Consider the following 19,053-nt stretch of genomic DNA (forward strand, 5'->3'; position numbering starts at 1 on the left):
TAGCAGTCTAGAACGATATTGTTCTCACTTGTTACAAATAATTAACGCCCTTCACTTAAATTGATCAATATTTATGCACATTCAAGAAAAAAGTACTCACTTGTCCGCCACGATTCCGGTTATTGAAATTGAATGGATTCGCTGCTAGATCCACATTCCAAACATTAGCAAAGTTTGGCACATTCCTATTGATATTGGGATTATTTACGCCCGGCTGTGGCGGTGGCTGCGGTTGTTGTTGTGGTTGTGGGGGAGCCGAGGGTGGTTGGGCAGGTGTATCACCTCTGTTATCTGCGTTGTCTGCCATCGTATAAAACTCAACTGTAAAATTTTACGGACAACGAGACGTAAGACCTTATAAGTCACTGCCGCCGATTTTAAGCAATCGCCAAAGTTTTGCAATACGTATTAAATATTTATCTTTGTTAATAACAATAGTGGTTCTAAGCTGCTTGAAAAATATAATTGGTTGCAGACTTGCAGCGGCTGATTTGTGGGCCCAAACAGCTGACTTGTCTATACATCGAGCAAAAATTTTTCAACACAGATTTGCCACACCAGCTTTGGTGGCATTTTACGAAAAAAAAGTTCGTGAAACTTAATGAATTTTGCTGTTTTTTATTAAAACTTTGCAGTTAGGCAATATAAATCATGCACAGTTTTCAACTCGATATACACTTCTTATTCTATCAATCATTCACAATGAGCACGGATAAACTATATAAAGCTTGCGCAAATCAAAAGTTTGCCATAAATATAGGTGCGAGTTTGAGCAAATTATGTATACCTAAATATATTTCAGTTTTTATTCTATTATTAGCTTTGTTGGCAGCGAATCTGTGTAATACATAAAGTATTTGCGAAACTTTATATATAATGTTAAAATTAATTATAACAAACATTTCTCTTCTGCGGTTACTATAATTTACCATAATTTGTAACCTGGAATTCTCCCAAGCTTCAAACCACGAAACGATAGCAGCACCTCGCTTCATAACCTGAAGAGGTGCCGTATTTCCGAGTGCTATTGTGAATTTCCTATACGCTTTCAAGTTTAAATCGTTTGCATGACTTGTAACTTTTGAAAGTACGCCGGAAAATTGTGTCTGATTCTAATACCCGGATGTTAAAAGTTGATTGAGGATATTAAAACTGTGTTCAGCTTTTTACAGATACTCAGCTATCGTATGGAGGATGTGAGGCTTATATTAATGCACGACTCTGTTCACACTTGAAATCACCTTAACTCATTTTAGTTATGCATATTGGTTCACAAGCCAGGCAGCCGCTGATCAGCCATTTTGTATTTAAATTAATTTTGACAGATTTATGATTAGAAGTGCTTTCTTTACGATTGCGAAAATATGGATTAAATGTGTAATAAATAGTCCAAAATGCTAAATTGTATAGTTCCTAAGTTGTTGTAATCCCCGGTTATGAAAAGCTGCTATCTTCGGAAGGTTTGAAATCGGAAACGACGGCACCTGCCACTTTGCTAATATATGGATGTTAAGAGCACCTCGCTTCAAGTCTTCAAGGTCATGTATATGCACAAGCGAGTTTCAGTAGCGGAAAGAGCGCAGTAAGTGTAATTTTAGCAAATTTTATTTGGAAAGTAAGAATATTGAAATTAATTTTTATTTATTTATTTCGAACTACATATGTACATACATATGTATGTGTGACTGAAAGACGGCAGAGCAAGTACAGGAATATCAATATAGGAATGGTATTAGTGCTTGATCACTGAAAAATTAAAATTAAATTACAGATTTTAAATTTATATTCTTATGTTATGTATATAAGTATGTTATAACGATTACTTTGCTGAATTCATTGAAGTGATCTGAAGTTACCCAACAAACGGCTCGTTTCCATAGACCTGACCTGTGTAGAGACTACTATTATTGGTCTGTATTTACGCCCCCATCCCTCAGAGAATTATGTATATTCAAACAAAAAACATTTATAGGCATCAATTCATTTATCTGTATTTATTTGTTTGCTTCATTCGGTGTATACAATCAATAAATACGCATTTTTGCTACTAGATTGTTTTGCACATATTGTTTGCGTTTTTTGTTAAATATTATTGCGATAATTTTTTGATAAATCAATTAGTTACATGGACAGTAAAGCTTTTTAGTTGTGTTTTAGAACAAAAATGTGTCGATAAAATATCTTTAAAAATACATTGTGTGGTGAAATTACAAATATTTATTAACGTCTACAAATCATAGCTCCTTAGGGTTATAGGGTTTCGTTGAAATATTTAAAAACTATATTTTTAGTAAAAATTGTATTTAAAAAATTATGTGTTTGGTGCCTTAATCATATTGGCGCGGCATGGTGTTACAGGTCTGGTAAAAAAATTGTTTTTAATCTTACGAAAATTGGTGCAATAGGTCAGTGACTGCTTTACTAAGTGGAATTTTAAAGAAAAATACTAATAAACGTAATACAATTGAAAGAAATAACGTCGTAAAATGTGTTGAAAGTGAAAAGTGAATTTTATGAGTGCTTCCAGCATTATTTTTTCCAACAAAAAAAAACAAAGTATTAACATAAATCCAGGTGATATACGCTTTTTTTTATCGCTGCGCGTTGGTTTTTATTTTCAAACTTCTTTACTGGTGCGTTAAGTTAGAGGGCAGCGATAACCAATAATTTGTTTTCAAAAATTTTCAAAAATAATATTATACTATGTTATACGTTATTTTTTTACCGTAAAAAGTGCCTTATATGTAAATAATCAAAGTTTTATCAAATTGCCCTCATATTAATGTAGGAATTGTCGAAAAAATTATAAAAACAACAATTTTACTCTCCAATTATTAGTCCATTATTTCTCTCTGGGACGGATATTTACGTAATCATACGAAGTATAAATGAAATCCTTATGAGTGGTAAAAACATTAATTTAAAATTTTAATGAAATAGTTTTAGATCTTAATTCGTTGCATATTTAAAATTTAATAGATAAACGTGAAGAATTAATTGATGTGTGGTTAATTGACAAATTCACGTAATTGACTTGGGATATGTAGTACAGTGAGGGCAGCTTGATAAATCAATAATTTTTGTATTATAATAATAATCAGGATGGAATTGATATTATATAAATGTAAAAGAACTTATTTAAACTTCATTTCTAAACGGACTGGTGAGAGAAATAGTGATTCCTTTGACAAGAGAGCCTTTTAGATTTCACACTTTTTTGGGAATAGAGACTTATTAACTTGATAAATCAAATCAAAATATGCTCAGAATATGAGAAACATTACTATGATAAATATGTACTATAAATATAAATAAGGGTGTGTATTTCGACAAAATTTGTAGCAATTTTTCCTCCTAACCTAAAAAATGTTAGCACAAAAAACTGAAAAGAAATATTATGTCTACGGCATTGAATGGAAATATTGATTGGAATTAAGTTTTTAAATGTGCTGTCTTTGAGAATAAAGTAATCATCTCTAATTTTATTTTATTTTTTTTAATCTGCATAATTGCACTTGTAATATTTTAAGCGATATAAAAAATAAAAATTAATAAATTCGAAAAGCAAAGAAAAGGGAACAGCATTTCTTTGATTTTTTGAGTTTAACTCGATTTGTGGCGAAAATTATATAATTTCTTTAGGCCGATGAGTAAAAATATCACAACACTTGAATTTTTAAACAACTGCTATATATTTTTACATAATATGTAGGAGGCCATGTATGTACATACATATGTATTCGCCATATTTATGCCATTATATGTTTTTTTGTTAAGAATGTTCTTAATAAATGAAAAAAGTTTATCATAACAAACATTCTTAAAAAAAATGTTTAAAATTATAAAAAAGTTTTAAATTTATAAGAAAATCTTTTTTTAAATATATGTTATATGTATTTTTAGTGGAAGATATTCATAATTTGACAATATTTTTTAATTTTTTATAACCATTATTTTTTTTAATAAGTTTTTTACCAAAATTTTATTATACATATGTATTTTTAATTTAAAATATTAATAATTTGTAACGAAATCAAACATATTATGTGCCTAACCAGTTTTTTAGGTTATAAAAAATTGCAAAAAAATACACACCCTAATGAACAAGCACATTGAAAATACGAATTTTTGAAAATTTTATTCCTGGTATTTTAATTTTAAATATTAATAGCTTGTAACGAAATAACACATACTATTTGCCTAATATGTGTTTTAGGTTATGAAAAAAATTTTCAAAAATAATTACACCCTAAAAAGCAAGCACATTGAAATATGAACTTTTGAAAACGTTCATGTTTGATAGTTTAAATTAAAATATTAATAATTTGTAAGAAAATCACACATTTCATTTTTTTAGGTTATAAAAAATTTTTTTAAAAATGCACACACTAATAAAAAAACGAATTTATGAAAATTTTCTGCTTAGTATTTGTTACCGTAACTCAGTGAAAATAATAGATAAAAAAAATTTGTTTAAAAAATTCAAAACCAAATATAGTAAATTAGCTGTTATATTTGCGGTAGAAATAAATGTAAGAGGGCTATAAATTTCTTGTTTGTATGTATTTATGCATGGCTGTATGTATGTATGTACATATTTACTATTTTGTATGTGTATACATGTGTGTGTGTGATTTTTTTTTATTTATATCTGTATCTATGTATGTATACATTTTTTTGTTTTTGAAAACGCTTGCTTACACTTGGCTTGTGTTATTTAGCTAGTGGCTGTTAGCATACATATGTGAGACATAACCTAAATAGTACATTCACATATATTCATGTAAAGCGTGTAAGTTTCGCACTAATTGTTGTTGCTGTTGTTGTGTTTTTTATCGTTAAATACATATTTTGCTTATGCAAATGTTATATTATACGTCTTTGTTTTTGTTGTTTGTGTTAATACAATTTAAAAATTTTCAAAATTTCGCTATAAAAAGTGTTTTGCATTTTGCTTAGTTATTTTTCATCTTATATATTTTTAATCTTTTTTTTGTTTTTTTTTTAGTTTTTTTAATATATATTTTTTCGTTTCTATACTCCAGCTCTTAAACATAAATGATATCGTAGCTGCACATCTGCCGTTTCATATATAGTTTTGTGACTTTAAAGTTAACTTACAATTACCACTACAACACCAAATAAATTATCGTTACTTCTGCAGCAGACGTTCATATGTATGCATTTGTGTGTGTGTGTGTGTGTGATAGCTGAGTATTTGTGTTTACACCAATATCTACACTACAGTATTTTTATGCTTACAAATAGTATATAGTTATGCAAGTATGCACACAGACGCACACACATACAATTATGTATGTATATATGTGCGTTGTCTGTATGTATGCATTTTTATATTTTTTAATTTATTAGGCGCCGTTCACACCGCAGACAGCTCTTTTCAACATCCGATTTCCGTTGGTTTTTGCTTACGTTTACGTGTCTTGCAGAATTGGTGAGAATTCAAGTTAAACATTTAGTACAACTAACCCTACTTTCTCAGTTTTTGGTTTTCAATATGTCTTCTTATTAAATATGCTTTTTTATGTAGAAAAATGCGATGCAAATTAGCCTTCTTAAGTTCATTACGCGCGTTTTCATTAGTATTACTTATGTATATTTTTTTTATTTTGTTGTAATTTTTTTAAATTTAATTTTTTCATTTATTTTTATTTATTATTTTTTGTTATTATTTTTGCTTTTTAATTTTTTTATTTTTGTTTGTATGTGTTACTATAATATTTTGTGTGCTGTTTTGCATACATTTTTGTTGTAATAGTTTTTTTTTTAATTTTCTTAAGTTTTTTGTTTAAATATTGACAGTCACAGGCTTAGTTGAAGCATTATTTAAAATATATATGTATATTTATATATAGTTGTATATATGTACGTGTGTATATAGACCTATTATGCATGTACATATGTTTGTGTGTGTATGTACGTTATGTATGCGCAATTTTTGCAGTTGCAAATTTGTGTCAGCGTGTATGTGTGTTTTTGTGTATATATTTATAGTATACATGTATACATATTAGCTACCTTCTAAGTTTAACTAATTTAGTTTTAATTCTTTCCTCTTTTTGTTTTTTCGTTTTTTTTTTTTTTGTTGTTTGAGTGTAAAATCATCTCTTTGTACAAACCGAAAAAGTACTCACTGCTCGAACAAACCAAACGGACTATTAAACTAGTGTCAGTAGTATTGACGGTTGTTGATACGTTTTTATAACGGTATTTCAAAGTAATCCCGTTTCGACATTGTGTGCTGTCCCCAGCGTATTAGGATCGAAATTCAATTTCAATTCGCCAGCCAACACGATCTCCGAAATGCAGCCGACAATGCCATTCGCATATTTTCGTCGTGTGAAGTAAATCGCATTGGGCATGCCACCTGTAAGAAAAATTAATAAACATATGTATAAGAATATAAATCACTTAAAAAATTCGCAAGCAAATGAATTTCTCTCGAGCCACTCACCGACATAGAGTCCGGTGTCTGTATTCAATTGTTTTAATTTGCCAGGCGAATATTGTGTTGTTGTTTTTCTGCCATCTATCTCCAAGTAGCCAGCCTGTGAGTCTCTGTTGAAGATGAAAGAACAACAAATACTTGATATGTATAGCTATTATTATTGTCATACGTATAAAATGGTACAGAAAATTATCCGGAAATTGTGAATAAAAATATTTAATTATTCATCAATATTTATTCAGTCGTCTTCAAAGTAATCCAAACCAGATGTACATAATACACTTATGCAAACGATTTTTCGAAGTCTTTGAAACACTTTGAGTAGGTACTTTTGAGATGGCTTTCAGCGAATTTTGTTTTATATCTTCGATCGACTGAAAAAAGGTTCCACGGAGCGGCAATTTCAGTTTGCGGAACGAGAAAAAAAAACACCCTAAGCCAAATCTGATGAATACGGTGGTTGATTGATGGTATTCATGGCGTTTTTGGCTTAAAATTCGGTCACAATCGTGGCTCAATGCGATGGTTCATTATCATCGTGTAAAATCTATGAATTGTTCTTCCACAATTCCGGCCGTTTTCAAAGGATGTTCTCACGCAAACGCGTCAATACCGTCAAATAGAACTGCTTATTGACCGTATGTCCCTTCGGAACAAATTCATTATGCACCAAACCACGAATATCGAAAAAACAATGAGATCATCATTTTTGAGCGGCTTTGGCGTGGTGTTTTTGGTTTCGGCTAGTTTGTCTGTCCTCCATTCTGATGATTATTGACTTTTTTGCATGCCAAACTCATAAAACCATGTCTCATCGGCAACTATAATGCTCTCCATGAATGTGGAATCTGAATTTGCACGATCAAGCATGTCCAAAAATACCTGTTTACAGTACTATTTTTGGAAAAAATTCAGCTTTATCGGTACGAGTTAAGCAAGACCCGTTTAAAACCCAAAATATCCACCAAATTTATTCGAACAGACGCGCGAGAGATGTCGAGTCCTCTTACCATCTCTCTAACACTTGCCTGACGAGCGTGATTATTGCCAAATTAGTGAGCTTGGATATAGTGAAACGCAGAAGAAGAAGCTTTAGATGTGTCAAAATACTGTACTCCAAACAATTACAGGATGCTTCTTAATGTCTCCGCTCGAACATTTACACAGCACGAGTTCGCACACTTCTGGTGAAGGAGCATAATGAACTCCTCTCCAAGCAGTTTCTGCCGGCATGTTTTCGCAGTCGCGAACTTAAGGCGGAGCAGCTTCCTTGGACATCAAGAGGTCTTTCTTTGATTACGTGGACTATATCAAACAGTACGCCGACTAGACTACGAACGCAAAAAAATTAGAGACGCACTAACCGCCCAGTGCAGCCATCAATACCTTTATCGACTCCATCTGAGTGAATGGCGTATTTGAACTCAACCACCAACCATTGCAGACGAAAAGCTCGAGTTTTCCTGATAATTTGGAGTAAACCTTTCGCAACTTCGTTCTGAATTACATGACCAGGGAGTTCGAGGCCTGTATCGTTATCGAAATTCATGCTTACTAATATCTACTGTTATCTTAATAGTAGGAAGTTCAAAATACTGCAGTAAGAAGTACTTCGAACAATTTTATAAATAAACTCGACATAGAGTCAGCTATTTAGATCTGAATCCACCGCTTATAGAGCATAAGCTGAGCGACGGAAAAAGGGAGGAAGAAAGTGAAATCCCAAGCAAAAGCATAGCGTGCCTAATCTGTGGCTATCAATCGATAAGTCGACTTAAATTTTTCGTTTACCGAACTCAGCAATCACCTTCCAAAAGAAATTGCTAGGGAAAATATTGATATAAGGCAGGCCATTTTTTTAGCTGTAAGTCCATATAGTATATATAGCACTATTCCTGGGCCTAAATAGTCTAAATAATAGGTCTTTGTTTCTATTGAGTATTGAGATCCATCTATTTTGAGCTATTTATTCAACTCTTTTGATCGTTTCCAGCGGCCATGACTCCGCCTCGGATTCGTCTAAAAAGACTCAAAGCTTTGCCAATTCTGCCTTTTCGTTTTCGAAAACGTTTCTGTGACCGGGAACCCAAATTTTGGACGATTGGAGTTCATCTGTCAGTCAGCATAAAGCCTTCCTGCAGTTGTTAACTACGTTAAAATTAATCTGTGCCATCGACAAGACCAGTAATGCTGCCTGGCTGTCCGTGTATCTTGTTGCTTGCTGTAACCTCCGTTAGTTATTCAATAGAACTTGATAAGCCTTCTCTATACCTACTACTTCCGCTTAGAAGACACTAGCTGAGTTTGGTAGGCGGATAGAAAGATATATGTCAAGATCATTGGGGTATACTCCTGTTGGGATAATTCGACATCGCCGTTTTCTTAGTTACCAACAACACAATACAACTAGTCCTATCCAATCACATCCAACACATTTGACTTACCTGAATGCACGGACCCGATGCCAAAGACCGTCGCTCACGCGGCTCGTGTTGAATTTTATATCGACCTCTCCGGAACCCAAATCATAGCGAAAATGTAGATAACTAGAAGTTTACAGGAAATAAAAGGTTCAAGTTTTTATATAGAAAAGATAACTATAATATTTAACGCAGAGGCAAAATCACTCAAAATTTTTAATAAATCTTCAACTCAATAATTCTGGCTTCATTAGGTCTCGATTAAATTTAGTGACATACCCATTTTCGATACCCAAAGATAGAAAGTCAGCATTTTCCTCCGTCGTGCCTTGTCGTCCAGTCCACAAAATAACGCCATTCGGTGAGTGCGTCTTAATGCGTAAATTCAAGTCTATATTGTAGCTTATAACCTGACTCATCGTCTCGGCGTCGTTGTAATGAAAGTAACTGTCCTCGCCAGCAAAGCAAGCGCCGAAATTCTTGCGTACGCCAACAAATTGGCTCTGATGATCCGCCGGCAATTGCATTTTCTTCAATAAACTCCAATCCGTTTGGGTGTCAATGGTGGGGGACGGTTTGTTTTGTTTAACTGTAGTCGCCTTTTCCGTAACGACTGTCTGCACCGCTTCGAGAATATCATCATTCATTTCATTAAACTCAGCATCGAGTTCCGACGACATGCTAAAAGTGTCGTTAAAACTATTTTTCTCATCTATATTGAATTTCGTTGGATCTTCTTGACTAATATCGTCACTTTCGTAATCGTACTCATCTACGACCAGCTTTAGCTCTTTATTATTAGATGTATTCTCGGGGCCATTGGCGAGTATGCGTCGCATATCCTGTACCAACTCCTTGCGATGATAATCGTCAGTGCCGTCGCTTTTGCTGTCGAACAGTATGTCGTCCACAAAAAACGGTTCGGATTTGGTTTCTTCGTTCATGGCATCGTGCGCATGCCGCCGATCATCTTCGTACATATCATTTTTCCACGCCGACGGTATGCTATCGAGATCATCTTGCTTGAAAACATCCCGCGTCGATCCAATGTCGTTTTTGTTATCGTTAACATTTTTCTGTTTAACATCCGGCTTCTGCTCGTAATCCTTGTCTGGGTCTACACCAATTTCCACTTCGACATTCTCGTCGAATGTCAGTATGTCGATTTCCGGATTCGTTTGGAAACTTTCGTAGTGTGTCGGCAATCGGCTTAGTTTAAAATCGTAGACGTTTTTGTGTTGGTGATCATCTTTGCCGCGCACCTTGGAACTATCACGGCGTTTCGTTGACCACACTTCACTTTCTTTAGTTGTGTGTTTTTCTTTACGCTTTTCTTTCTTATGTTTTCTTGGTAACGGTTCTTCATTGTAGTAGCTTTCTTCATCTAGATGCCGCGTATCTCGATATATGATATCATCATCTGCCTTCTCGACCACATCTTCCTCCACCGGTTCCCAAGACTGCCTACGCCGGCTGCCGTGTTCCATGCGTTTGTGGCTTGAAGTGGTGGTTCGCTCCGTTGTGGGACTGACTGTGGTGTGGTGGGTTTTGGGTGCTTTTATACCCTTAGAAGGCACTTTACTCATATGCAATTTGGAGTGTCCACCCGCCTTCGTATGCTTAGGTAAATGTGCCGTATGTTTACTGTAAATTTTAGGTTTTTCTTTATTTTCCTTCTTCTTCGCTTTATTCTTTTGTAATTCCTCTAGTGGTACCTCGGCTGCCTTATTGCATTGAGTGCTGAATGCATTGCAACGGCATTCATAACTCTCCATTTGTGGTATGCATTCGGCAAGTGGGCCACACGGCCTAGCCACGCAAGCGTGCGGACAATTGCCGATATTTGTACCACCTAAAGCTTCCGAAATAATCGCCAGTGAGTGCCCATTGATATCGATCTGAAATATAATTGTGTTTATATAATTTCAAAAATATTGCCTACTCAGAAATTGATTTCTACCTTTTGTATGCAACCCACGAAGAACGGTTTCGATTTCAGATCCAACGGTAGTTTATCTTCGTGATTCACACCGCCCAAAAAGATATTTTCAGGCAGTGAGAGATGCCAGAAACCATTTGAGGAGATTGTCATTACTTCCGGATATGTATCGATCTGTTGAAAATATATTGAAATAACGGTAATTCAATATTCGCCTTTTAAATATTATTTTTTCATTATTTTATATACCTTTAGAACCGCTAGTCTTGCTGTACGTGACACTTTTACTGTATGCCATTGTCCAATGCTCAAAGGGTACTCACTCCTGTTGGTAGAAATATACAAATAAATTATACAGAAATATCTAAAAATATTTTAAAACATATATTTAAAGAACTAATATTTAGGTGCTTCCCAGTTCAAGGGTCTAGTTGAAGTATCAAAGTGAGACATCAAGTCGCTCTTAAAGTTCGCCTAAAGGAGTTGCCGTCCTGTATGGCGTATACTTCAGCATAAATTGAATTGAACTGAACCTCCATCTGTCATTACCAAAGACCAATAGGCCTATATATACCGGCCAGTAGAACAAATACCGGAAAAGAACATCTTCAATGACACCAAAACTATTTATAAAAATCTCCTAATTTATTTCCAAATACACCACTGGTCAAAAAAAATAGTCGCCAGTTTCATACAGTTCTTTATCCATAACATTGGAATGCAGATTTTTTTTTATAAATACACCATGTGGTGAATAGTCATTTTTGATATCTACTAAATTAAGAATCACCTAACGTTTTCTTCAAATACTCCACGGGTGATTTTCAAATCTAAAAAATATTCACCAGTTTCATACAGCTCATACAGCTCACCATAGCAGTGAAATGTCGATTTTTTACGTAAATTCACTACGTGGTGAATATTTTTTTTTATATAAATACACCTTGTGGTGAATAGTCCTTTTTGGTATCTGCCTAATTAAGAATCACCTAACATTTTCTTCAAACATACCATGGTTATTTATATCTAAAAAATATATACCAGTTTCATACAGCTCATTATCTGTATCATTAAAAGTTAAGTTTTAACGTTAAACCACCACGTGGTGAATATAAATAACCAAATAAAACTATTCACTAGGTATTAGAGCGGCTTTAACTCTTGAGTACAGTTCTCCAGATTGTAGATTGCACATACAATTAAAAGCCCTGATGTGAAGGTATGATAATATCTTATTGAGAAGCTTTCTTAGAATAACCTTCATACGCAAAGTTGAATGAATATTCCGACCTCTAACATACCTCGTTTCCAGAGCAATAGATGTTGCGTAAGCGAAACGACTTCTGATTTCTATTCCATCAAAAACTGTCAACTCGCTAACAGTACCGGTGTTTTACACCGGTACAACAAAAAAATCCCTAATCTTACCCTTTATAAGAAATGTCTCAACATGTATAGACTTATTTGTTTGCTTTTAATGGGATTTTTCATATCAAAAATACAATTAGTTGTGTTTTAGATTTACGAGGGTCTGAACTAAGCCATACACAGCTGACACTAATAGAACCCTATATTCATAAATATAGCGACAAGTTCTTATCTTTAATTCAAAAGCAATACTGTTCTAAAAATTTCTACGTATGTATATTCTAAGGGTTAGACAACCGGTAAACGGTAACCGATAAATATTTAACCAACTACAAAAACTATAAATATGTAAATATAAACTATCAATACATACCTTACAATAGCTGGACCGCTGCCAAGATCAAAAACGAACTCAACAAAACCACCGCTCAGCGATAAGGCGATGAAATCACCATGTTTCGTCGAGCCCGAATATAATATTAGACCGTCGGGTTGTTCCGCTTTCAAAATAATCTAAAAACAAGCACATAAGGTACTCTTCTATATAGCAAATATTTAGATATATGCACAACTAACCTTCAGTTCCAACCAAATCAACGCACTATCGCCGAGTGGCGCATAACGCAGGTAGGACGAACCATTAAAAGCGGGTACCTGCCGAGCACATTTCGTTAGAAATAGAAATAATATTATAAATGCCAACTAACCTGAAGATCCATACGTATTTCGCAAAGATCGCCGACAAAACCGATGGGACATAAGCAAACAGCACCCTGATCAGAGGGCAAACACTTGCCGCCATGTTGACAAGGGTATGTGAAGCATTTGTCAGTTATGCAGTCCTCTGCAAAATAAGACGTTATGTGAATAAGTACACTGCCACTTACTTAAATCCAAATAAGACTTACGTATGTCAAAACCCTTGGTAACATCCCCCAATGGATGTTCCTCGAACTTGTACTCGTGTTCGTTCGCCACAAAGCGTCTTATGCAGCCGATAAAACCATTATTGACGGGTAAACGCTTTGTTAAGCCCGTTATGTTGCCAGTGCCGCCCAGAAAGACCGGTTCACGGAATGTTATGCGAGAAAAGAGTCCCTAAAACAAAGTAATATTTATAATATAAATATTTCACGAAGATATAGCATTGAGCAAAACTTACATTAGAGCGACCCTGAACTTTGGTGCCATGGTTTAGTACCAACCAAGCATCCCAACGGTGACGATAAATTATCACCGAGTTCCACTCGTTTAACAATATTGTCTCACGTGACCGTACACTGCCTACGCCAGATCCGCAGTCAAACCTTTTTGTAGAATATAGAAATGTTTATAAAATGTTTGCTTTGGGAATTGAAATCAAGGAGCCCATACCAAAACTCAACGAATCCTTTATTCAATAGAAGCGCCATAAAATCTCCGGTGAGGTCATCTCTCTCACCGCTAAGTAGTATTATGCCATCGAATGACTCTGGTCGAAATTCTACTCGTATCTGTAAGAAGATAGTGTTGATTATTTAATTGTCATATCAAAAAACTTGAATCTAATTCCATTTTTGATGAAGATCGTCTTTACTTAGAATTATCTTTTAAGATTCATTACAAATTTTAACTGAATTTGCCCTATCGGGTGGAGAGATAAGGTTATAGGAAGATTTACGACCCTTTTCTCATTGTTATGTTTTGAATAATTATTTCAGGCTGAAAGCACGGATTGGTACTTCGACCCAGAATCTTCTCGGTGGTAATGACATGTTCGCGTTTTCAACCCTTGTAAAGCAATTTCCCATATCAACATAGTTTTTGAAAGGAAAATCCATCCAGAACTGTCTAGTACGTGATATGAACAAGATCCACCAGTCTGATTGAAAGTTTAAAGAAAGTAATTTTAGGCCTCTCGTTGTGTCTTGAAAGATCAAACGGCTAACTGGGCTTATATCTGAGTAGATTAATTCATAATACTGGTTCGTTATACTTAGATAGAATATCAAAGAAATTTCTCAAAAAGTCGGCATTATTGGTAAAAAACTCACTGTAAAAAATTTTGACCATAATATTTATAGCTTGCGAAGTCTTTTAATCCTTTTGAAATCTAAATTACTTGAAATTATATTCTAAAAGCTTCTTTGAATGACTTTTCCAAACAAAAGTTGTAATGACCGTAGGACATTGATCTCTCTGAGCTTACTCGCTTGATAGCTGAGATACCAAGTTTTACTTCCTTTATAGGTCTCTGGAATTTTAAGAGGATGAAGGTTAGAAATTTCCAATAAAAAATTCTACGATAATTGCCGCAAAATTGTAGACTCGTCACAAATGCAATAAGTCACAGATTCATTTACGTATAAAAAGGTTTTCAATAGGGACGCTACAAAAGTAGACGACGCCATATTTTTCCCGCTCATTTTTCTTTAGTAAGGTTTGCTATTACATCATGGAAAGATGTACGATCCAACAACGTGTCGAAATTATTAAAATTTTTTACCGAAATTCGGAGTCAGTGGCCTCAACTTTAAGAGCGCTGCGTCCAATTTATGATCGTGAGATCAACAATAGAGCATCTAGTGGAAAATTTATTGATAGTTATTGATCAGGCAGCAATCCACACATACTCCAATAGTCACCATGCATCCCGAAAAAATTACAGTTTGATGCTGTTTATGGGTTGGTGACGTCCTTGGGCCGTACTTCTTCTGTGATGATCAAGACCGGCACGTTACTGTGAATGGGAACCGCTCAATGATAACCGAACATTTTTGGCCCGAAATGAATGATATGGACTTCGACAATATGTGGTTCCAAAAGAACAGCGCCACAATCCACACAGCGAATATCACAATCGATTTATTGAAAATCCAAGTTTGGTGAACGTGTTATCTCACGAAATGGCCCAGTCAATTGGCCGCTTCGTTCGTACGATTTGACGGCGTTAGACGCTACGCTCCTATGGGGCTACGTCAAGTCTATGATCTATGCTAACAAACCAGCGACGATTGATGAACTTCGCACGAATATCGAACGTGAAGTTGCAGCAGTATCGGCCGATTTTTACTTGGAATCCGTCGAAAATTGGGTTCACTGTCTGGATAAAAGCGTGCCCGTGAGGGTCATACAAAAGAAATCGAGTTCCATACATAATGACATCGAATGTACTTCCACAGGAATAAAGAATTTCATTGATATCCCAAACCGTTTTGTAGCGCACTTATTGCAAAACCCTTTAATTCTTTGTCTTCATACCCCTGTGAGTTTGTCATAGACTATAGGCAAGATTATACCAATCTTAAGCTCAGTCTCTCGAGCTAACTTAACTAATCTCCAGACGCAATGACAAATTAGAGTTTTCCGCTTACCTGAACATGCTTATAAGCACCTCTCAGTGCCGGAAAGGCTAACCACGAATGCTTCGAAAACTTCGGCGTGCGTATTTTAATTTCTATAATGTAAAACAATTGATTTCAGAGTGACCTTTTGGTCAACATATCACTCTACTCACCTTCCAGGCACCGCTCACCACTTCTTCCAAAGGGACAAAGGCATTTGTTAGCATCGTCCACACGTTCGCACACACCTTCCGTGCCACAATCCAAATCGCAAGCGTGAACACTGCGGAGACAATGGATAGAGTGAATCCAATGAGGTTTTTTTTTTTTGTTTTAGTAGAACTTACTTCATAGAAAACGAGCTGTTTACTCTCGTGGTGCTCAGCTTGCTCAATTTGGAGCTCGCGCTTGCTGCAGCTGACTTTTTTGTGTTGTTGCTTTTATTGTTTTTATTGTAGAGATCCGCTGCCACCGCAGTGTGCTGATCCTGATATGTACTTTGACTCTGACTGGATGTGCGCATATGAGGCTGCTTGACGGCGACACCACCAAAGTTGGGCTCATCCATGTCTAGGTCATTGCTCAGTGTATTCACTATCTTATTTTTATTATTATCATTATGATTAATTGCTTGTGTAGTTGTTGATGTTACTGACGGTGTGCCCTTTTGAATGCGAGCTGAATTCCGTGTCTTGTGCGGCCCATTATTCATTGCAGTGGGCTTGGGTTCCGCTTTCAAATGAATTCGTATGGATTTTTTATTTGTGGACGCTTCTAGGGGATCGTCAGTTGTGGCAGTTACTACAACGCGGCGGGAATTGATTGCGCTCCGTGTCGTTGTCGGTTCTGTCAGTTTAGTTTTCAACTCAGGTACATCTTGGCTAGTATTAGTTAACTCTTGTTCATCGCCATTACTGAAATAGACGTCTTCAGATGATATGTAATAATCGTTTGAATTGACCTTTGTACGCTGGTCGTTGCGTTTCGCGTCATCGTAGAAAAAGTTATCGTCCTCTACACCCTCGACATCCTCCATCGAGAATGATGCCGACGAAAAGGGCGCTGAAGCCTCCAGATTCGCTGTATCACCAGTCATCGATGATGTTGAGGGCGCATAACCAAGCTTAGCGCTAAACGAAGCGCCCTTTTGATAAAGTACGTCCTCATCGGATTTCGAATGACCATCCGCACTGTTCGTGGAATTTATTACTGAGGCGAATGAAAAGTGAAACATATCAGTTAAAAACTCAGTTTGGATAGGAAAGTTTATTAAGTAAGTGTATTTTCGAATAAAAAGAGAGTACCGGAAAAAAAGTTTCTTACTTTCTTCAGCCTTCTTGAAAATTAAAATATTGACTAGTTTCGTTTTTCATTTGACTTGACGTCCACTTACCTTGACAGCTGTAACCGTTTTTGTTCAGTTCGTACCCCTCTATGCAATCGCACTCGTACATTCCATCGTGGATTTCGTAGCATAACTGTTCGCATGGACTCGTGTGACCACAGTGACCTAAATGAATTTGAATAATATGTAAATATAAGTCTTTTTTCAAGCTTCTATAAAAAAGACAGGAACTAAAACTAAAAAGAGCAGGACCCTAACTCTAATACAGTGTTATCAAAAACCTCAGTCTTATAAAAATTAATTAGTCAAAATGTTACCTTTATATGACTTCAAAAAAAACTGAAGAGAGGGTCGAAAACGTCATATTTATGGCAAATTTGTTTTTTTTTTTAGAGCAGAACTTGAAAGGTTCTCGTAATTAAAAATAGTCTTTGAAAAGAAAATTAAATAAATGTAGATCTTGATTAGGCGCTTGCAGAATCCCCTGTGGTGATCTACTAACTGATGCCTAAAGCATACTAAAATTATGTAGGGAACACTTTTCCAGCCTGCTGAAAGGCAGTGAAAGCATAACACCAGGAGATGGTGTACCCGATTGCACAATCGATATTCAAATATGGCGGTACAGAGCTGGTAAGGAGCATAAGTATCAGCTTCTTTATAGAATATGGTCGGACGAAAAGATGTCCGACGATTGGAATTTAAGTGCGCTCTGCCCAATCCACAAAAAGGGAGAGCCCACAGTCTGTGCCAACTACCGAGGAATAAGCCTCCTCAACATCAGATACAAGGTTTTTATCGAACGTACTGTGTGAAAGATTAAAGCCCACTGTCAACAAACTGATTGGCCCTTATCGGTATGGATTTAGGCCTGGAAAATAAACAACTATCAGCACGAAAAGGATCTGCCTTGATGCCGCTGCGTTTGAATTTGGTATCCCCGCAAAACTAATATGGCTGTGTAATCTGACGTTGAGAAATACCAAAAACCTGCGTCAGGATCAGGAAGGACCTCTCCGAGCCGTTCGATTTTAAACGAGGTTTCAGACAAGGCGGACTCCCTATCGTGCGACCTCTTCAATCTACTCTTGGAGAAAACCTAACCTAACCTACTCTTGAAGAAATTAATTCGAGCTGCAGAACTAAATGTAGAAGGTACCATATTCTATAAGAGTGTACAGCTACTGGATAAAGAAGCGAACCAATTTGGTGGTAGACGAGGACAAAACAAAATACCTGCTGTCATTAAACAAACAGTCATCGCACTCGCGACTTTTTTCCCGCGTCACAGTTGATAGTCATAACTTCGAAGTCGTAGATAATTTTGTCTATCCGGGAACCATTATTAACTCTTACCAACAGGTGCCACTTCGGACTGCGTTGCCAATTGAGAAGTAAAGTCCTCTCTCGACGAACAAGCACTAAACTCTATAAGTCACTCATTATTCCCCTATTACTATATGGTGCAGAGACATGGACGATGACAACAGCTGATGAGTCGGCCTTACGAGTTTTCGAGAGAAAGATTCAGCGGAAGATTTATGGTCCTTTGCACATTGACAACGGTAAATATCGTATTTTGTGGAAAGCTAAGCTGTACGCGATAGACGACGACATTGACATAGTCAAATCTTCAGTTACATTTTGATTTCAGCGCCATCTATCGAGTATATTTTTTTAACTCATAAGTGGAAATTCTCGAAATATTCTAATCTCTACATAAACTGCGGCTAGGCCTCTTGCCTCTAGGTGATATATGAAAATACTGTTATGTCGCCAACATAGTATCAATAATGTCCATTCTCATGCTTTAACACACCCTCCACATTTTGTTGGTGATGGTTCTAGTTTCATGACAGTCGGATTTCATACGATAGGGTTAGTTACCACCCTGGAATTATAACAGGATTTTTTTGATGGAATTTTCTCACACCGTTCAAGAGATATGATATGAATAACGGCATATTTCTTTACATTATGTGTGAGCCACCCTCTTGGCAAGTGTTATAAAATTATGACAACCACAGCTAATTTTCAACACTACATTTTTTGACAGGCATATTACATTTCGGTGGAAGCCTGTTGACTACTGCTATTAGTTATTGCCAAATTCGAGACTTGCAAGGGGAGAATTGAAACTCCTGAACTCGTGTGACATTTGATGAAGTCGTAAAAACATAGTGAACTGT

General features: G+C 35.7%; 2 protein-coding genes across 4 annotated transcripts in view; both read right to left on the reverse strand.

The window, feature by feature from the left end:
- LOC120771279 overlaps positions 1-684 on the reverse strand; it is a 36,713-nt gene extending 36,029 nt beyond the window's left edge. Inside the window, exon 1 of the mRNA XM_040099205.1 lies at positions 101-684. Coding sequence (XP_039955139.1) covers positions 101-307 — 207 coding nt within the window. The 5' untranslated portion in view covers positions 308-684. The remainder of the gene's footprint in view (positions 1-100) is intronic.
- A 5,407-nt stretch (positions 685-6,091) lies between these two features.
- The window catches only part of LOC120771342, a 22,108-nt gene continuing 9,146 nt past the window's right edge, over positions 6,092-19,053 (reverse strand). For all 3 annotated transcript variants that reach the window (XM_040099289.1, XM_040099290.1, XM_040099288.1), the window contains exons 4-19: positions 16,913-17,029; positions 15,867-16,728; positions 15,693-15,802; positions 15,550-15,632; positions 13,571-13,689; positions 13,359-13,503; positions 13,105-13,294; positions 12,904-13,040; positions 12,773-12,850; positions 12,570-12,709; positions 11,078-11,153; positions 10,850-11,002; positions 9,169-10,787; positions 8,914-9,015; positions 6,476-6,579; positions 6,092-6,388 (exon numbers count right to left, since the gene is read on the reverse strand). In XM_040099289.1, the coding sequence (XP_039955223.1) occupies positions 6,234-6,388; positions 6,476-6,579; positions 8,914-9,015; positions 9,169-10,787; positions 10,850-11,002; positions 11,078-11,153; positions 12,570-12,709; positions 12,773-12,850; positions 12,904-13,040; positions 13,105-13,294; positions 13,359-13,503; positions 13,571-13,689; positions 15,550-15,632; positions 15,693-15,802; positions 15,867-16,728; positions 16,913-17,029 (4,190 nt within the window). In that variant the 3' untranslated portion in view covers positions 6,092-6,233. The remainder of the gene's footprint in view (positions 6,389-6,475; positions 6,580-8,913; positions 9,016-9,168; positions 10,788-10,849; positions 11,003-11,077; positions 11,154-12,569; positions 12,710-12,772; positions 12,851-12,903; positions 13,041-13,104; positions 13,295-13,358; positions 13,504-13,570; positions 13,690-15,549; positions 15,633-15,692; positions 15,803-15,866; positions 16,729-16,912; positions 17,030-19,053) is intronic.

The sequence above is a fragment of the Bactrocera tryoni genome, chromosome 3 (genome assembly GCF_016617805.1).
Source record: "Bactrocera tryoni isolate S06 chromosome 3, CSIRO_BtryS06_freeze2, whole genome shotgun sequence".
NCBI lineage: Eukaryota > Metazoa > Arthropoda > Insecta > Diptera > Tephritidae > Bactrocera > Bactrocera tryoni.